This window comes from Myodes glareolus, chromosome 25 (assembly GCF_982192425.1).
Source record: "Myodes glareolus chromosome 25, mMyoGla1.1, whole genome shotgun sequence".
NCBI lineage: Eukaryota > Metazoa > Chordata > Mammalia > Rodentia > Cricetidae > Myodes > Myodes glareolus.
Window position 1 is genome coordinate 10,499,757 of NC_142050.1, and position 20,639 is coordinate 10,520,395.

The window sequence follows — 20,639 nt, forward strand, 5'->3', positions numbered from 1 at the left end:
CAACTCCAGAACCCAGAAGGAAAAACAGTTCTTGTGTACAAATAACCTTCTTATATGAAGATTTTACATCCTTTAAAAAGTCACGATAGTGCAACTATAAATTTCAGTGAATTGAGACTGCAATTCCCATGAATGCTGATTTGTCAGTATCAGAGAGGTATTTAGCATTTTGAAATCATTTTACAATAGTATATTATTGTTGATTTAGTTGTTAGAGTTTATAGGAGCACAGCTCTCATTTTAGCCCTATTCTTGCTTAAAGCAGTTGATGCATTTTATTAGCAAATTTTATTTTACTATTATTTTGTTTTTGTTGTTTTGGGTTTTTCAAGACAGGGTTTCTCTGTGTTACTTTGGGACTGTCCTGGAACTAGCTCTTGTAGACCAGGGTGGCCTCAAACTTACAGAGATCCACCTGCCTCTACCTCCCAGTGCTGGGATTAAAGGCATGCGCCACCACCACCTGACTTTAATATCAATTTTACAACATTGTACACAAATACACTTGATTTCACCAAACTAGTAAAGCAATTACTTTTCTAATCATTTATTCATTTGTGCCTTAATGCAATACACAAAAGAACATGAAAAGAAAAACCTCCTTTCTAGGTATTCTGGATATCATAATAATTATTATCAGTAAATTCACATCATATGACATTAAGCATATTTTCATTTTACTTTTATATTTCTGTCGAATACATTAGACATTAGTACATATTGTATACCAAGATTAATTTTTAAAGTAGCAGAGACACTCTTGAATGAGTTGAAATTGTTTTGCTTTTTTAAAAGTTATGATCTCATATGTGTGGGCATTTTTCCTGCCTGTGTGTCTACATGAGTGTACTGCCTTTAGAAGTTAGAGGAGAGCATCAGAACCCCTGAAACTGGAGTGTTAGGTTGTGAGCTGCTTATGTGGCTGCTGGGAATTGAACACAAGGTCCACTGAGAGAACAGCCTGTGCTGTTAATTGTAGAGCCATCTCTTTAGTCCTGAACCTAATTTTTCCCTAATACATTATGTTATTAAAATATTGTATCTGCAGGTGTTTATGACATTACAGTTTGTTTATGCCAACTTACAGCATTTTATAGTAAATATTTGAGAACCCCTACAGTAGACCTTGACTACTTATTAGCTTACTTCTCGCTAACTCATATCTTAACCCATATCCGTTAATTTCTGTAATTCCATGAGGCTGTGGCTGTAAAGTTCTGGCGTCTGTCTCCAGCGGGGCTGCATAGACTCCGCCTTCTTTCTCCCAGCATTCAGTTTAGTTTTCCCTGCCTACTTAAGTTCTGCCTTGTGCAGGCCTAAGACAGTTTCTTTATTAATCAGTGGTATTCACAGCATACAGAGGGGAATCCCACATCACATGTGGTCATTGTTCACATCACAAGAGTTTTTTATAAAGCCAAAATTAGATGCTGAAATGTGTTCTTATAGTAATTGCAGTCAGCTTACTCTGTTCAAATCAATGCCTTAATTCTTTCTCTTTTTTTCCTCAAGCTGAAAGCTGTAAACCCAATATAAAAAGTCTCTTATATGTTGCTTAGGACTGGAGACATAATTTTATGCTAAAAGAAAGTTTGAGTAAATATAAGAGATATAAATTATAACTTACCAGCCACCCAGGTATATCAGAGGTGACTTTATTATGATTCTTTTGGTTTTCTGCTATGGTTCAGAGATGGCAGCTATTGCTGTAGTTATGATACTCATGTTGCTGAAACTAAAAAAGTAAAGAATGGGGAATGTATAGATGGGGACTTTTTGTTTTATTTTATTTTTTTAGTTCAATACAGTATCATCACATAGTTATTTGATCAGGGATTGTTGTACAGATTGGCTTACATACTGTTTTTTTCAAGTGAGATATTTGAAAGTTTCATTGCATGGAATAATATTTTCTTTGTCTTATATTCTAGATTATAAAACATTGAGAAGTGCTTTATACCAATAGACTCATTAGCTGCTTATAGAAACCATTGGTTAAATGATGCATTGTCATATAAGCTTTATAAGTACTTTGAATCTTGCCAACTGGCCTACATTTGTGAGTCAATTAAATACATACTATAGATGAGTTCATTATAGTAACAACTTAAAATAAATGATTTTAAAGTTTAATTTTGAAGCAACTCAGTAGCAAGAGATAATCTGTAAATCCAGGAGATAAAAATACAACTGATAAATCTGTCCTGATAATAAAGTGCCACTACAGCAGGTTTTTTTTCTTGAAGTGCAATATCCTCTTTTTATTCTATGAAAAGTTAATGTGCCATAGGAGATAGGTTACTTGGAAATCTAATGAGCTATTAATTTCTAATAAAACAATGAAGATTAATGGACTCACTCTGAGGAAAATATTACTCAAGTTGAAATAAGTATATTTGAGACAATTTAGTCAGATCATTTGAGAGTAAAGTTTTTATAATTTGCTTCCTAGTATGTTTATTTCTAAAGGTTTAGCATTTGAAGTTGAGTTTGTCTTAATAAAGGAGCAGTTTATGTTAGATTGAGAAATGACTTGAAGATTCATGAAACTGATCTTTGGGGAGAGGAAATTGTATATTTTTTATATCATAGCCCAACTTTGTATCATATCAATATCATTAAAAAACAAGCTCTCCCTACATGATGCAATATGGTTAAAATATATTCCAAATTCTTCTAATATGAGAACCATATTTAATCAATATGAATCTTGTCTGTAAGTTAGCAGCAACAAAAAGGAAAGATGGTTAGCAGTTGGCTGCCAGCATTTTCAAATAATGTAGAGGTTGTTACTGTGTTTAAGTAAGTGTCTCTTTTCCTCTGTATAGTAGGCATTTTGAAATACTCCATTCAAGGTATTAAAGTAAAATATCATTATTAATGTGAATATCTGCTAGCCACAGAAAATATAGTTGATAATAAAACATGATCGTGTTACATTTTTTACAATATAGTTGAATCATGTTCTAAACTTTAAGAAATAAAACACATGACAGTGTGCTTCAGTGGTGAAATATTACTCAATAACTTTAATTTTCTGGCAGGCATTAACTACCAATTTGTAGCGTAGTGCATTGATACTGTGTAGATGCCTAAGCTTCATTATTCATAAGCGATTACTCCCAAATTGTCTTTGAGGCAGAGTTAAGAGTTTTGTGAGGACATTTAAAATACAGATGTTGTTAGAAAGAGAGGGGTTAGAGAAAGAGTAAGGCACACCCATGTGGGCATGGGCATCTGTAGGAAGATTTGCCCTGGGTGTTATTTCGATAGTAACTTAAGATCAAACTATCTTTACTTCACAGTGTTTGCTGTTCATTTGCCTTTAATTGTAAAACTAGTATGGAGAGTTCTTATGTTTTTGCCCATCTCCTCGTGAACAACTTAGAGAAGAGTTACCAGCCATAATACAGAAGCCTTAGCACAGTCCTCAGAAGTAAATGTTGGTGTTTATTAGATTTTCCCAGTGTCACCACTAGACAAGATTTAGTCAAGGCTCACTTGTGTATCATCAGTTGGATCTTGTTAATCTCTTCCATTTGGTGATGGTTCCCCATTCCACCCTTCCTCGTGGTTTTGACACCCAGTTATTTTGTACAATGTCTTTTCATGTGCATCTTTTTTGTTTGTTTTTCTAGGCAGGGTTTCTCTGTAGGGCTGACTGTCCTAGAACTCACACTGTAGACTGTAACATGAGGGCTGGCTTGTTGGGGTTTCTGCCCTGCCCAGTTCCCCACAGCCGGCAAGCCCCAAAGAAAATTACAGAGAATCTACATTAGGTTATAAACTGATTGGCCCATTAGCTCGGTCTTCTTATTAGCTCTTGTAGCTTATATTAACTCATTGTTCTTATTTATGCTAACCACATGGCTCGGTACCATTCTCAGTGGGGGCAGGTCACATGTTCCTTCTTCGGTGGTCTGGGCAGAACTGCGGAGGGAGCTTCCTGCTTCGCAGAATACTCCTGTTCTCATCTCCCCGCCTCTACTTCCTGTTTGGTTAACCCACCTATACTTCCTGCCAGGCCAATCAGCGTTTATTTAAAACATGGTTGACAGAATACAAACAATTTTCCCGCACCAGTAGACCAGACTGGCCTCAAACTCACAGAGATTCACCTGCTTCTGCCTCCTGAGTGCTAGGATTAAAGGCCTGCACCACCACCACCTGGCTTCCATTTGTATTTTTCTCATGAGTATGAGTATTTTCTCATGTATGTTCTCATGAGTAGGCAAGTTGTATGTTAATGAGAAGTCTCTGGCCTGTGTTACTGTCACTCTCAGGGTGAGACATTGGGATATAGCCTGTGCATTCCTCGTGATGCTAACCTGACTATCCTCACTCAGTTGGCATAGTATTTGTGAGGTTTTCCATTAGGAAGTTACCATATTTCCTTTTCAGAAAAGAGTTTCAAATCCTTTATATTTGGAAGACAATTCAAAGAGTTGTTTTCCTTTAAGTCCCCGGACAGTCTAAGTCTAGTGAAGAAATTGATTCCACACTCTTGACATTGTAATCATTATGCACTGAAGCAGCCTTGGAAACATTTTAGCTGTAATGCTTTGGTGACTAACGAGAAATGTAAGAAAGTGAAAGACGTTTACCATACATATCACAATTGCTATCAGATTAGCGGAAGACTATCTTTGAATGTGACATGTAACTTTTGCAATGAGTAAATTAAATATTTTTAATAAAGTTTATTAAAAATTAAATTTATTTTAATAAATATTTTTAATAATTAAAAATTTTTAATAAAAAATTTAATATTTTATTTGTTATTAAAATAAACAATTTTAATAAAATTGTATACTGAAGAAATTATGAATTGAGATTGTTTATGTGTTTTCAAACAGAAAAAACCCCTCTTAGTTGACTATTTAATTACTTGATACAAAGTTGTTCTTTTTTAACATATTTTTTAAGATTTATTTATTTATTTTGTATACAACATTCCTTCGATGTATGCTTACATCCCAGAAGAGGGCACCAGATCTCATTATAGATGGCTGTGTGGTTGCTGGGAATTGAACTTAGGACCTCTGGAAGAGCAGCCAGTGCTCTTAACCTCTGAGCCATCTCTCCAGCCCCACAAAGTTGTTCTTTAACATCAGAATTATCTATATTTATAGCTATCTGACTTCCATAGATAACAATATTTAAGGAATTTAAAATATTGGAGCAGATTAGCTCTAAATACACATATGCCTGAGTAACACTGCTAAAAAGGACTCAGTGTGTACGCTTGTGTGTGTGTGTGTGTGTGTGTGTGTGTGTGTGTGTATGTGAGAGAGAGAGAGAGAGACAGAGACTAATAATTATAGAAGATGGCATGAATTTGAGAGGGAATAGGGGAGAACATAAGAGGATTTAGAGGGGAGAGAGCATGGGATGAATATGATACAGATATGGTACTCATGTGTGAAATTCTCAAAAAAATCAAATATTAAAATACTTTAAAGCCTTAACATTTAAAGTTGTGATGGTTTTATGTTTAATTTTTAGGAAATTGGGCTTATACTCATGAAGAGTCTTCTGTAGCTTAATTGCTATCATTTCATACCATTTTCTTTCTTTCTCCTACTTATGTTGAATCTGTAGCTTCCACTGACTGAATTTATTTCCTTCAGTTTAAATTGTACCTCCTTAGATGGGTGCTCCAATTCTTAGAGCTTTTCTTCCCTGGCAAGTCAGATTCCTTGTTGGTACCACATCACATAGGAAAAGTTCAGAGTCTTTTTTTTTAACTGTCCCATGCTTATGCTATTAAAAGTTACCATTAAGAAGAAAACACCAGGAGGACTTTATTCTGCAAGGTCTGCTCCAGAGTCACAAATTAGAGAGGAGTACAGAAAGTACTTTACAGAGGTAATTAGTTTGTTGTCAGAAATGAAATTAGAAATGCCCTACATCTCTTTTTCGGTTTAACTTGTAGCTAAAATAAAGGATATACTTTTGTGAGGTTGAGTAAAATGATGCTTTTACTGTCTTTTGCTTGAAAAAATAAAGAACAGAAGTGTAAAAACCTGACCAGTCCTGTAAAATCCTGATGGCCCTGTAGCTCCGTGTCACTACAAGACCGTACGAGCCGGGAACTAAGCTGGGGACACAGAGAGTCAGAGACGCGGACATGGGGAGAGACACAGGGACAAGGGTCATCCTTGATACAAGAACACCAAATGCCCCATGCCAAACTTTATTATGCTCAAGGACAGCTTCTAGAAATCCTTAGCCACGTCCAGCTCTCGGGATCTGTCAGCTGCAGACTCATCAACCTGCCATCAGGGTCTGGTGCTCAGAGCAGCTGCTGGCAAAGAAAGTCAAGGGGCCAGGGATCTATAGCTCCCAACACAGAAGTAAAATATTCTGTTTTTGAGATGCTCATGTGCTAGGCAAGTGCTCTACTTGCCTAGTCCTCTATTCTCTTCATGATGGTTTTAGTTGAACTGATTTTTACTAAGACCATCCAATGTTACTTTAATTTTATAGTATGTTCATAGAATTTTTAATTAAGTATGCAGCTCTGTCGTAAGAAAAATCCATATACTTCTTACAGTAAATTTAATTAAGCATTCCTTGTAAGTTCATTTCAGTGTCTACCATGGCCCACTAAAGTTGGAATTCAGTTGTAAAATGGTAGATTAATTGCCTTTTGTATGGAATGAAATAAGAATCTCAAATATGCAAAGTCAGGAAATGTAATTAGAGTCTCAATTACTTATTCAGTGCATTGGAAAACTGAATGCAGATGTACAGAAAAGGGGCCAAAGGTTGCTTAATGTAGCACAACACACACGTTTTACACTTTACTTAATGACCCAAGTGTTTATTACTATGAGGTAAATGCACCATTTAAAGAATTATGGTGGAATTGTAAAGCATTAAAAGCTTCAATTAATGTTAGTCTGAAGTATGCAGTGTGTTCATTTTGCCTGAAACATTTTCATTATCATCAGTATTTTTCCAGTTATTAAGATAAATTTTTCCTCATTGTGCAGTACTAGCATGTTGGTTATAGTAAATTGAGGTCTTCTATACTGTTGAGAGTTAAAACTAATGGATGCCCCCACTACATCATACATAAACACAATAATAATAACTTATGTGAAATTCATAAAAGAAAGTGGTGTTTAAGTGCAGTTTGAAGTATGACAACATACTTTTTAAAAATGTTTTTAATTGAAATAGAATTGAATCATTTTCTCCCTTTCTGTCCTCCTCCTAGCCCCTCCCAGCTACCATCTTTCTAATTCCTCCCATACCCCACTACTCTCAAGATGATATCCTTGTTTTTGTTATGTTGTTACACACACAGACACGTATATATGTGTGTATAAGTATGCATTAATACAACCTGCTGAGTCAATTTTTGTTTGTGTGTATGTTTTCAAGCCTGACCATTCTGCATTGAGCAGCCAGAAAGGAGACTCACCTCTGAGAGAAGCTAACTCTCCTAGCTACTGTGACTCTTTAGAATAGTGTGTCTTTAAAAGATACACAACTTACTTTTTAAAATACATCATATTAAAACATATACATATTTGTGATTATAAATTTAAGTTCGATTTCAGTAATTATTCCATCTCCGGTTAGTCAAAGAAATATTATATAAAAGGATTGTTTTTTTTTCAAAGTTTATTAAATTATGAAAGTTTCCATTTCCGCCCCTCCTCCCAATATCCTCCCACTCCCCCCTCCCCCTCCTCCTCCCTCTTCATCCCTAAGAGCAGTCAGGGCTTCCAGCTCTGTGGGAAGTTCAAGTTCCTCCCCACTCCTTCCAGGTCCCTGAAGGTGAGTATCCGAACAGACTGGATCCCAAAAATCCAGTATATGCAGAGGAAACAAGTCCCAGTGTCATTGTCAGTGGCTTTTCAGAAAGGCTCCGGACCAGCCACATTCAGAGATCCGGCCACATTCAGAAAATCTGGTTGGATCACATGCTCGTTTAGTCCCAGTCCAACTGGCCTTGGTGAACTCTCATTAGATCAGTCCCCTTGTATCAGTGGGTGATCGCACCCCTCGCGGTCCTGAGTTTTTTTCATGTTCTTCCTTTTTCTGCCTCTCATTTGGACCATGGGGGGCTCAGTCCGGTGCTCCAATGTGGGTCTCCGTCTGTATCGCCATCCATCGTCAGATGAAGGATCTATGGTGATAAGCAAAATCTTCATCAGTATGGTTATAGGCCAAGGCCGGTCCAGGCACCCTCTCCTCTGTCTAGAGAACAGTCTTAAAAGGATTGTTTTTAACAAAAGAGAAACATTTCAAGTTAGTCTTTATCTGCACCTCGCTTGGATTAACTGCAGTCGCAGCAAGCATCCTTTCTGTGAGTGGCACAGTTGGAAAATGAAAAGCAAGTGATTTCACTCTTTCTTTAAACAGATCATCATTGTTCCTACTTATGTATAGAAATAAGTGTATGGCCAAACTGTAAAAGATGTAAGATACATGTCTTGATTAAAGACATGTTTTATAGTTAGGAAAGTAACCTCTGCTCTAAGAAAGCACAGAATCCCACAGACAACAAAATAAAACAATAATATCACATTGCAGTTTGGGTCCTTAGTGAAGAAATTTTTTATAGAGCCATAGGAAGTAAAAGTTATTTTTAGCTTTTTAAGTATAGAGGTGTGGATGTCTTGGTGTTTGTGTTTTGTTTTGTTTTCCTCATTAAAAATATCTTTCCCATGTTTTATATACTCTACTTTTATCTAAAATACTGAGTTAATATTATAATTTAGAACAAATAGCCATTTATTTAATATTTAAGTGTTTTTACTTCACAACATTTTAAGTTTACAGATAACAGGACAGACAATTCTGAGCTTGCTTTTTGCAGTTAAGTGTACTGTTTCGATCTTGTGTACCCATTGTACAATTACCAGAACTAGAACGATAACACCCGATGATTTTAGTGACACCCTATGGTGTGTTTTCACTTTCCCACTGGTGCGTTTATGGTCCAGTATTCCATGCTGCATTAAGCAATCTTGCCACCTTAAACTTCTACAATTGTGATGCCTCAAAGTTTTGTCATCCCCAACATTGGCATTTTTGCAGACTGCTGTTGAGTTGTTTTAACATGCTTATCTCAAGGAAAGGCACCGCAGGCTGGAGCCCATGTTCCCTTCTTAGTGCGCCACATTGGTGTAGTGCTACTAAGTAGATGATATTGATCTTGATCGTGTGGCTGAGTTGGTATTTACTGGGGTTTTGGATATAAACTTATGTAAAGAAAGAACAAGGAAATTGTGTGCCTTTTTATAATTTTACTTATAAAAGAAAACCTTTAAAACATGGCCGTTAACAAGGTAATGTCTTTATTTGTAAACTATAACTTGAGTTCACAAACTGCTTGAGCAGTACAAATCTTCAGATAGTAAATAATTGGCCTTTTCTTGGAGTTAAGAGAAAAGAAAAGAAAGTGGGTAGGTTTTATTAATTAACATAATGTCTTTGAACTATTGCCAAAAAAACAATGCATTTGTCGGTGAGGGGAACTAGGAGTCTCCATTCCAAATCATTGGTAGAAGTTAAATAGCATTTGAAGGAAATCTTGCAAGCGCTATACAGTAATTAGTAAGCATTTTCCTTTGACAAACATGACAAAGGTTTTTACATATTTCTCTTTTACAATAACCCTTCATTCTTGGCCACCTAGAGCATTAGACCATTATTACATGTCCCTCATGTACCTGGAAATGATGGCTCCCCTTCTTTTCATCCTGTCAGTAAAAACCAACAAAAACAAACAAACAGTAACAAAAACTAAGGAGGCCACTGAAACATATTTAGTTGTTTGGTATTATGGATGTTACTGTCAAATGACTGTACACTTTCGAAATTCCACATCTGATTAAACGAACTACGAGGTCACTGGAATCAATATGTTTTCTGGAGTTTGAGTAACAAGCTTAAACGTTAAGAGCATGCCTTTTGCTTTCCAGTACCCCCAGAGGGTATGTTTTCTTGACAGTTGCTTGAGAGATCCTTCACAAAACAAATGTCAAACTTGTCAGGACTGTCACTAAGAAAACGATCCGTGTAGCAGGGGTCTTCTTTCATTGGGAAACAAGCAGATGTCTTAGCTCAGCAAAGTGAAACCCCAGGCACGAGAGGCAATGTCTGCTTGTGTTTGCTATCAAGGAGTGAGGAAGTGCTGTGCTGGAAGCCTGCTCTCCATCGCAGTTTCACTTGGTCTGTACTTACTTGTTAGTGATACTTGATCTGTTGCCTGTTAAAATTCTTATAAAATTGGCCTACAGTGTTAAACATACACACTTCCAAAGGACAGTCCCATTAGAGCTTTACAGGATCGAGCTGGAATGGTTTTATTTAAGATAAAATCTATTACTATTATTTTTATACTGTTATAATATAGCAATTTCATTGTTACATCCCAGCAATTAGATTTGTCTTTGCCTCCCTCCATGAACCTTTGCTACACCCAAGTCTCAGCTGTATTGATATAAAATCACAAATAGATAGGCTTGTAATGGTTATATAAGTATTTTAAAAACATAAAAAGACAAAATTTTAAAGACAAATTTTCAGAATAGAGAAAGGGAGGAGACAGCTGTGTGTCTGTCCTGAGAGGAAGCAGTGCTAGAACAGACATGACTTTGTAACCATGCTTCCTGACTGGAAAAGACAACCAAAGAAGACTGCTGTTGTCTTCATGTGTTAAGTTGAAAATTTACTTCTGTTATGTGTTATATATATATTAAATTCTTTGTAACTTAATGGAAATTGCAAACATTTATTTAACAGCATTCTCCTATAGTTTCTAATCATTAAATATATAGATAGTTTCTAGACTTCCAGTTCCCTAGGCTTATTACCACATCTCTACATCTGTATATTTAATTTTTTTATGTGCATGGGTTCCTTTTTTTTTTTTTTTTTTTTTTGCGTGACCATGTATGTTTGTCTCTGGTGCCCACAGAGAGCAGAAGAGGGCAACAGATGGAACCCCTGAAACTGAACTTACAGATGGTTGTAAGCCTCCATGAGGGAGTAGAAAAGCTGATCTTGGGGATTCTGGAAGAAAATGCTGTGTTCTGTTGGGAACTTCAGACCCTCAGACCCTGAATTTTCTCTGACCCTTTGCCTGCCGAGTAAACAACTTGTTTTCCTATTCTTGCAGCTGCTCTGGGCACAAGGTCCTCATGAGTTCCTGATAGCAGGGGAGTGGTTTCTGGTGGGCTTGCAACTGAAAAATCCTGAGAACTTGGGTGTGGCCATTAGTCAGGGAGAGTCCTATATAAGTGCCCCTGGAACACAATAAAGGGGGCATTCTTCTTTCAAGGATGACCCATGTCTCTCTGTCTCTGTCTCTGTCTCTGTCTCTCTCTCTCTCTCTCTCTCTCTCTCTGTGTGTGTGTGTGTGTGTGTTTCAATCTCCAGCCCCTTGCCCAATTCGTGAACTGTCCCATGGCGTACTACAAGTGTAGTACACTACAATGTTCTTACCTGCTGAACCACCTCTACAGTCCCTTTACTGTATTTTGAGTTAAAGAGTACTGTCAAAGTTGCTAGATAAAGTTAGATACAGTTTATTAACCAACATATTGGTCTTCAAACTTAGTATGAGTGTTCAGATGATAAAGTCTTCATTTGTTTCTCAACTTAAAGGTTAGAGTTTAAAATGCCTGTACTGGGGGTTGGGAAGGTGCCGCAGAGATTGAGAGCATTTACTGCTCTTGCAAAGGAACTGGCTTCTGTTGTTAGCACTTCCCTTACAGTTGACAACCATCTGAAATAACAGTTTTAGGAGACTTAGCACTCTCTTCTGTCCTCTGTGCACACAGGAATGAGTGTGGTACACATACATATGTGCAGGACACTCATACATGTAAAAATAAAATAAATCTAAAATGTATGGCTATTTTGACACAAACTGCTTCATGCATTTTTTTTTATCTGTTCTGTTACTGTAAATCAAGATTGCTGGAAGTGTTACTCCAGAGTGAAAAATGATCATATGCCTTTTTAAACTATGTATTAGTTTATTCAACCTTATTTTTAGACTCAGATGTTCCATAAAATTCAGGAAACATTGATTAGACTCCAGTTGTATGTTAATTGTACCCATTCGGAAGGTAAGAATATAATATAAAGAAGAAGCCCTGCTTTGAAAAGCATCTTGACGGCTTTGGTGCCGCCTGAGAAAGCGCTCTGTCGCCGCTTCAGTTACATTTCTGTTCCTGTGATGAAGCAGCATGGTCAAGGCCACTTAGAAGAGGAAGTGTTTAATTGGACTTGGCGTTTTAGCGTGTTAGAGTATGTGATGGCAGAGCAAAGGTATGGTGGCAGGAACATCTGTGAGTTCACATCTTGGTCCACAAGCAAGAGGCAAAGAGGGTACACAGGAGACGGGGCTAGTCTTCTGAAGCCACAGAGCTACCCAGGGACACACTTGCTGCAGTCCCATACTTCCCAATGTTTCCCAAGGAACTCCGTCAGCTGGGACCAAGTATTCAAACATACAGAGTCTGTGGGGGCCATTCTTATCCAAACCTCCACAAACTCTTTATCAAGTGATTTTATCCGTTGTCAATGTTACACTACAAGAAGACAGTGGAAGGCAGAGAACTAATATTTAATTTTGAAGAGGATATAACTGTAATATAATTTCTGGGAACTCTTATCTAAAGAAAACAGCTTCCTATTTACTAATACCTCTTCAAGTGTTGCTTGATGGAAAATATCTACTCATTAGAGATAAGTTAGGGAGAAAGTTAAATAACAAATAGCAGTAGTTATGAAAAATATACAAAGTTGTATTACCACAATGATATTAAAATCTTTTCTCTGGTGTCTTGCATATCTATAATGCTTCAGAATGGTTGGTAATATTGATAATTTATCTACTTTTCTCTTGTTGACAGAGTCTAAACTATTAATGCTGTGGAGGCTAGAGACAAAATATAGAGGATGCTTTCTTCACTTTACTAATTATAGAAAGGTGTTTTGTTGTTTGTTTGTGTTTGTTTTGCCCATAGAAAACAATTGTATATACTTTGGTTTGCATTGACACTAAGAAGAACTCAAAAGTTACTTGATTTCTTAACTTTAGTTTTCTAAAATACAGAGATACAGGATTATATTTTTGGTATTAACTTTATTTAAAGATACTTGAGAATTTCTGCCTCTGCTTTAATTAACTCAGTAATATCTTAGGCCGTACTTTTATTTCAGTTAATAAAAATGAAAGCCCATATGTGGTAAATCCTAAGTAACAGGAAAGCAAGACTGTTTGGTACTTGGACATTGTTGAAGGATTATGTGTAAGAGAGGTTGCCAATTAGAGGATGAAATATTATTCCAGACTCATTATTTATACTTTGAAGGTCACCATTTAATATTAACCACAGGGTACATTTCATTCCTGTGGTAGCAGGCATTATGATGTCACTTCATTATCCACCATGTGCCATGGGAACTGATGTGAATTATGGGACCACCAGAAGATTGTAAGCATCTACAGCATGACACGCCATGTTTCCTATTTTAGAACTGACTGATCTTCAGATAACATATGGTGCTACAAGTAATTGGAAAATTGACAGACCTGTCAAGAAAGTATGCTAGATGAGACCAAAATGCCATGCTGGAGCACATAAAGTGCCTTAGAAGTTAAATTTATTGTTTTGTATCAAAGAGCAAAGGAAAGCTATCTGGTTCTCTTACCACAGAGAACACTGTTCAGTAGCAAGTGTTCAGAAAGTAATTTTGAAAGCTTTGATAAAAATGGTTGCTTTGAAAGGCAGATACAAAGTTTTAATCAACATTTAAAAGAAAATACCATGTGCTATTATTAAATGTTAGTAACTTTATAGATATATAATCCTTTCCTTAAGGTTTCTGGAATCAGAACAGTACATTGTTTTTAAATGTGTTGTTGGGTTGACACGTTCTATGAAATTTATAATTTCATGTTTGCCAAAATTTATTTTGCAGGAAGATGAAAATGAAGCTGAAAGAAAACATGCATCTCAAGAGTTCAGCGTGGAGCAGAAAAATGCAAAGAAATAAGGGCTTTCTGTTGTTCTGGAGAGTTTACAACTCATGCTGAGACAAATAACATTTCTAGTTTATAAAATGTTAATTGTAAAATCTAATTTGCAAAATTGTTCTCAATAAAGTCCTTGAAATAGGCACTTGTATTTGGAATTTACACTTCTTTTTTAAACAGTTCAGCTTTGATTTAAAAGCCAAACCTTCAAAATACCTTGTGTGATTTGTGTACTTTCTTAGTTGTGGTTCCCTCTTCCCAGGTGAGTCTGCAGGTTATGTTAAATTGACAATAAAACTATCTAGGACAACAACATAATTAAAAAGACAATAGGAATTGTTCAGGCATGAGAACATGGAGAATCAGCCATGGTCACAGGAAATACTGATGTGTAAACTTGTCACATGATACTCTTGTTTTTTTTTTTTTCTGGCTTTTCTAGACAGGGTTTCTCTGTAGCTTTGGAGCTTGTCCTTTAATATGTTCTGTAGCCCAGGCTGACCTCGAACTCACAGAGATCGCCTGTCTCTGCCTCTCAAGTGCTGGGATTAAAGGCATGTGCCCCACTGCCCGGCCCACATGATATTCTTAATTTGTAGAGAGAATAAAAGTAGTATTACAGTTCTTGGTAGAAGAGAGAGTGCCGTGATTTCTAATTCATAAAATATTTAAGAAGGGAACTGGAGAGATGACAATGGTTAAGAATGCTTACTTCTTCTTATGGGAGACTGGAGTTTGGTTCCCAGCACCTAAGTCAAGAGGCTTACAACTGAATATAATGTCAGCCCCAGGGGTATCCAATACTCCTGGCATCTGCAGGCATCTCAGTCCATGTATACACACACACACACACACACACACACACACACACACACACACAGAATCTTTTTAAAAATAGTTAATAAGGACCTATTTATCTGTCCATACAAATTTCTTAACTATTTCAAAAACCATCTCTTTGTGTTCCTTTGAATTAACAGTCTTCCAAACTATCTCTGATCCGTATTTCCATTAGTGTTTTCTGTATTATCCTCTTTGATTCCAGCTTCTGAGCTGTTATTTGCCAGTTCCAGCAGGGAGCAGTTTGCCGAACCAAATATTTCTGGCCTGTGTCTTTGCTTGTTTATTGAAGGCAGAGTTGCTTATAAACTAAGGGGCAGAACTTTGGGAGGCTTGTACGAGAATGCCAGCGTACAGTTCTCTCTCTGTGAAAGTGGAATGGGTGTTTTTCCCCAGAGTCATATTTTATCACCGTCATCTGACGAGCTCTGTGAATGTCTGACAGTAGGATGTGCTGGCAGCTGTGATAGAGTTAGTGGAAAAGGAGAAAAACTGCAAGGAGTTAAGACAAGTTCACTGAAGGATAGCCTCTACTCTGATGGGAGATCAGGAAAGCAACTAAAACTTAGAAAGCAGACTCCCTGGGTGAACTCTAGGCTGTGCCCAAGACTGAGAAAGCAACAGAAAGAAACAGGGCGTTTCAAGTAAGCAATATCAAAATCACTGGGAAATTTTTTCTTTACATGGATCGATTTCAGAAAACCCATATTGACACACTGATGTTTTATCAGTATTGTCACTGGTTTATTGTTTGTTTTTGCTTTGAAACGGAGTCTCTCTTTGTAATCCTGCCTGTCCTGTAGTTTACAGTGTATACCAGACTAGTCTTGAATTGACAGAGAGCTTCCTGTCTCTCTCTGGAGTGTGGGGATTAAAGGTCATGCCACAATGTTTGGCTGTTATTCTGAGTGAAGTAAGGATAGGTGCCTCATACTCTAGCAGGCACAGTGCAGGATTTGGGATTATGCATGCAGCTGTCCTGGGAATGTGAGATTGCTGCCTGCTTTCCCATTTTAATAATGCTCGATGCGAGGCATAAGGGAAATAAAGGAGCCAAAGCTATGTACTCTGCATTTAACAGCAAGAGTTTCAACTCAAGCAGGCTTCCCCCAAATTTCACAGTCTTTGCACAATCGCCACTAATACTTCACTTCTTTAGATCCACGTGTGCTTCTCTTCCTTCTAGTTCATCTATAACTCTTGACACCAATTTCTTAGGATTTTAATTAATTATTTTTAGATATGTTTTTATTATTTGTAACTGTGTCTATGTGTGGATATGTGCATGTGAGAACAAGAAATTTTGGTGCCAGAGAGGCCAGATCCCATGGAGCTAGAGTCGCATACAATTGTGAAAGGCTCAGATGGGTGCTAGGCATCAAATTATTTTCTACAAGAATGTTACATGCTCTTAACCTCAGAGCCATCTCTCTTGGGCAACTTTTATTTATTTTTATGACTTTTATTTAAGTGAATTAGAGGAAATGACAAGCACCTCATTCTTTATGCTCCAGATTAGAATCCTATGTGTAATGGGCCAACTATGAAAACACCTGTTTTTTCTCTGTGACATTCCAAGAAATCAACAAAGTTGATTCAATTTTTGCATGTTGTCATCTGCCTGCATTTATAAAGTGAACTGTTAGTGTGAAAGACACAAGGAGAGCCATTCGGTAGACACATTAAGTATTTCTACTTAAGTGATATCTTTATTCAAAATTCTTTATGCTGTTTCTTTAAAAAAGTTTTTCCATGGGCCAGCAAGATAGTACAATGAAAAGTGGTTTTTGACTTTTGCATTGCTGGTGGGAATGCAAGGTGGTCCAACCCCTTTGGATGTCAGTGTGGCGATTTCTCAGAAAATTAGGAAACAACCTTCCTCAAGACCCAGTAATACCACTTTTGGATATATATCCAAAGGATGCTCAATTGTATCACAAGGACATGTGTTCAACTATGTCCATAGCAGCTTTGTTTGTTATAGCCAGAACCTAGAAACAACCTAAATGCCCCTTGACTCAAGAATGGATAAGGAAAATGTGGTACATTTACACAATGGAGTACTACACGGCAGAAAAAAAAATAACATCTTGAATTTTGCAGGAAAATGGATGGAGCTAGAAAACATTATTTTGAGTGAGGTAACCCAGACACAGAAAGACAGTTATCACATGTACTCACTCATAGGTGGGTTTTAAACATAAAGCAAAGAAAGCCAGCCTACAAACCACAATCCCAGAGAATTTAGACAACAATGCAGACACTAAGAGAGAATTCCCATGCAGAGATCTAATCTACATGGGAAGTAGAAAGTAGAAAAAGACACTATCTCCTGAATTGGGAGCATGGAAACTTGGGGGGGGGGGGATTAAAGGGGAGAGGGGAGAGGCAGGGAGGGGAACAGAGAAAAATATAGAGCTCAATAAAAGTCAATATAAAAAGAAAAAAGAAAAGGGGTGTTTGCTGTCAAGTCCCTCAGCTGAGTTTGATCCCTAGAATCCATGTAATGGGGAGAGAAGAACCAACTCAGGCAAGTTGTCCTCCAGCTTCCACACATACACATACACTAATATAAAGTTTTAAAATGTTTTTTTAAAACAATATGTATCAACTACTTTAGGATATTCTGAGAATGGTAGAGTAAAAGTCCTTAAATTTCCCTTAGGAAAAAGTTGTGTGTGAATGAGGCAAAAGCTTAAAGCCCAAACTTGCATCCTTCGTGTTAAAATATATGGTATTGTTTTTAAGATTTACCTATTTTTAAAATGGTCTCTCTGTGTGTGTTCTGTGTGAAGGTGTGTGCTACTGTATGTATTGACTGCAAAGACTGCAGATTGTCTGGACCCAAAACCAAAGGCAATTGTGAGCTGCCCAACGTGAGTGCTGGAGACCAAACTTGGATTCTCTGTGAGAGCAATGTTAGTTCTTGGCTTCTGAGCCACTGTTCCAGCCCCATATGTAAATCTCATAGTGCCACAGGCAATTGTGTGACTGTCATTATTAACTTTATTTGCATGTTATTTATTTTCACACTGAATACATATTAGATCAGTCTGCCATAACAAAATACCCAAGGTTGCATATGCTAAAACCCAAGACATTAATTATTTTAGCTTGGTATGTCTAGAATTTCTGATCAAAGTTCAATAAGGTTTACTTTCCAGTGAAGCACTCTCCCTCGCTTCCCCTTAGTTGTATTAAGGAACACTGTAACAGTATCTCAATGAGGTATCTATGGCAATAGATTCTATTTATTTACAGAAAGTCTTCATAAAGGTTAATGTTTGGCATATGACCTAGAAGTTCACTTCTAAAGTTTATCCACGGTTCTATGAAACCTGCCTGTTTTCATTATCCATTTAGCCCTGTTCCTTAGCTTATTTCCTGGCCAGTACCAAACATGAGCAGCACTGTACTGAGACAGCCTGAAACGAACAATGCAAAGTACCCGGAGAACACAGCTTCTTTTTACCTTATCCGTGTAAACCTAGCCATTGAAATGAACTGTGTTCATGCTTGATTCTGAGTTGTATTTCTTCACACCTTCCAAGAATTTAAAAATAAAACATCCTTTTACTAGTGTGTCTCTATCACAGTACTCGGGAACAGCCCCTCCCCCACCCCTAACACTCCTTGCTTAGGTCTAGAGTACAAAGAGCTGGCTGCCAAATGGAAACTTCTAGCTACATGTTCTTAAATAAAACTTTAGCAAAACCCCCTATATGCCATGCATTTTTATTAAATGCACCCGTTTCAGATGTGTAACTCAGTAACTCTAGACAAGATGTATGTCCATGTGTATTACACAGGAGTGTTCACAGGAGATGTGGGGAATCGTGGTTATGGATTGATCTACACAATAGGGACTAGGTCGCTGGGCAATGACTGTCTACACAATGGAAAAGATAATCCAGTAGCTGCTTGGACCTCGAAGCTGAATGTCAGCTGTCCCAAAGCAATAGAGGGAGTTGGAAGATCCCTAGAGAGCCACTACTATTCAGTCATTGGAAAATCAAAGAGACTGGAGGTCAGCAGAGGACAGCAACAGAAGCAGTAGACTCACTCAGAAAGCAGACAGGCAACACTGCTTCCCTGCCTGCCCCCGCCCCCCATGTGTCTTCCCATAGGAGCCTCCCACTGGAAGGTTCCACCTCTGTGGGAGACTCTAACCCATTTCCTGAATCCCTTCTGGAAATGCCGTTGTAGAAGAGCCCAGACATGTGTCTTCTGATTGATTCCAGACCCTGTCATGTCACTGGAATTAGTCATTACACCATGTAACCTCAGCTCCAATCTACAGAGCATTTCCACCACTCAGAATATCCTTTCTTGTAGTTTTGAAGTCACACAGCCTTGTCCCTGATTTACCTTCTTTCTTGAAGTTTTGCTCAGTCTAAAATTTCACACAATAAAGTCACAACATACATAACTTTTGTTTTAGCTTCCTTCACTTAGCATAGCGGTTTTCAAAGAATCTAATTTATTCCTATTTATTGATAAATACGGCTTCATGTAAAGGTACCACAATTTGATCATCTGTCTGTTGAGAGATATTTGAATAAACATAAAATTATAGAAACATAAATGGTCAAAAGCACATAAAAGAAACATTAATAATTAGAAAAAGGCTAATTAAAAAGTTAAAATTATGAATCCACAAAGTGTGTGTGTGCGTGTGTGTGTGGAGAGAGAGAGAAAGAGGGAAGGAAGGAGGAAGGGAGAGGGAGGGAGGGAGAGAGGGAGAGGGACAGGTAGGGAGAGAGAGAGACAGAGAGACAGAGAGACAGAGAGAGAGAGAGAGACTGTTATTCAACACTGTAGCCACTAGTTGGTCACTCCTACCTATTGAACAGTTGAACTAGAGCTACTTCAGTTTAAGATGTACCAAATTTTGGAACTGTAGTAAAAATAATAGCAATATGTCAATACTTGACATTCTGATCATGTGTTGAAATACTTCTTAGGTAGATTCATTTGAATCTTAAATTTTCACTTTTTAAGCTGTGATCACTAGAAAATTTGAATTTTCATACTGTGAATTGTACTGAACTACTGAAAAGTGGTCTCGAGCTATAACTGTAAGTATATAAATGAATCTTTGCTAGATACAAAAAAATAAGATTAAAACTTTCATATATTGTTGGTGGAGATAGAAAATATTAACCATGGGTGGGAGAGATGGATCAGCAGTTAAGAGCACTGGCTGCTCTTCCAGAGGACCTGGGTTCAATTCCAAAAACCCACATGGCAACTCACAACTGTCTGTAACTCTAGTTCCATGGGATCTGACACCTTCACACCAATGAACATAAAATTAGAAGCCAAATAAATTTTAAAAATATTAAATCATTTCAAACAAGAATTTGGGGTTCACCTATGTAACGCAGTTCACAAACTTAGGGTCTAATTCTTACAACTGTAGCAATAATGTAACAAAAAACAAAAACAAAAAACCCCACTACAAGCCCAGTGGTCGTGGTGCACACCTCTAATCCTAGCCATTGGGAGGCAGAGACAGGCAGATCTCTGTGAGTTTGAGACCAGCCTGGTCTACAAGAGCTGGTTCCAGGACAGCCGCCAGGACTGTTAAGCAGAGAAACCCTGTCTCAAAAGAAAAGAAAAAAAATCACTACTTGACTGCTATGAAAGGTTAAATAGAAATCTAAATAATATACAAAGGACCTACAACTTTTATCGTCCAGAAAGTGATGATGTAGCTTATTTGAAAATATTCAATAGAGTCAGAGCTTTTTTAAGAACTGCATATTCTACTTTTATTTTTTAT

At 37.3% G+C, this 20,639-nt stretch overlaps 1 protein-coding gene across 3 annotated transcripts in view; it reads left to right on the forward strand.

Annotated features, from left to right (window-relative positions):
• The window catches only part of Phf14 (PHD finger protein 14), a 135,735-nt gene extending 121,576 nt beyond the window's left edge, over positions 1-14,159 (forward strand). For all 3 annotated transcript variants that reach the window (XM_048448966.3, XM_087901812.1, XM_087901813.1), the window contains one exon: positions 13,960-14,159. In XM_048448966.3, the coding sequence (XP_048304923.3) occupies positions 13,960-14,034 (75 nt within the window). In that variant the 3' untranslated portion in view covers positions 14,035-14,159. The remainder of the gene's footprint in view (positions 1-13,959) is intronic.
• Positions 14,160-20,639: the final 6,480 nt, after the last annotated feature.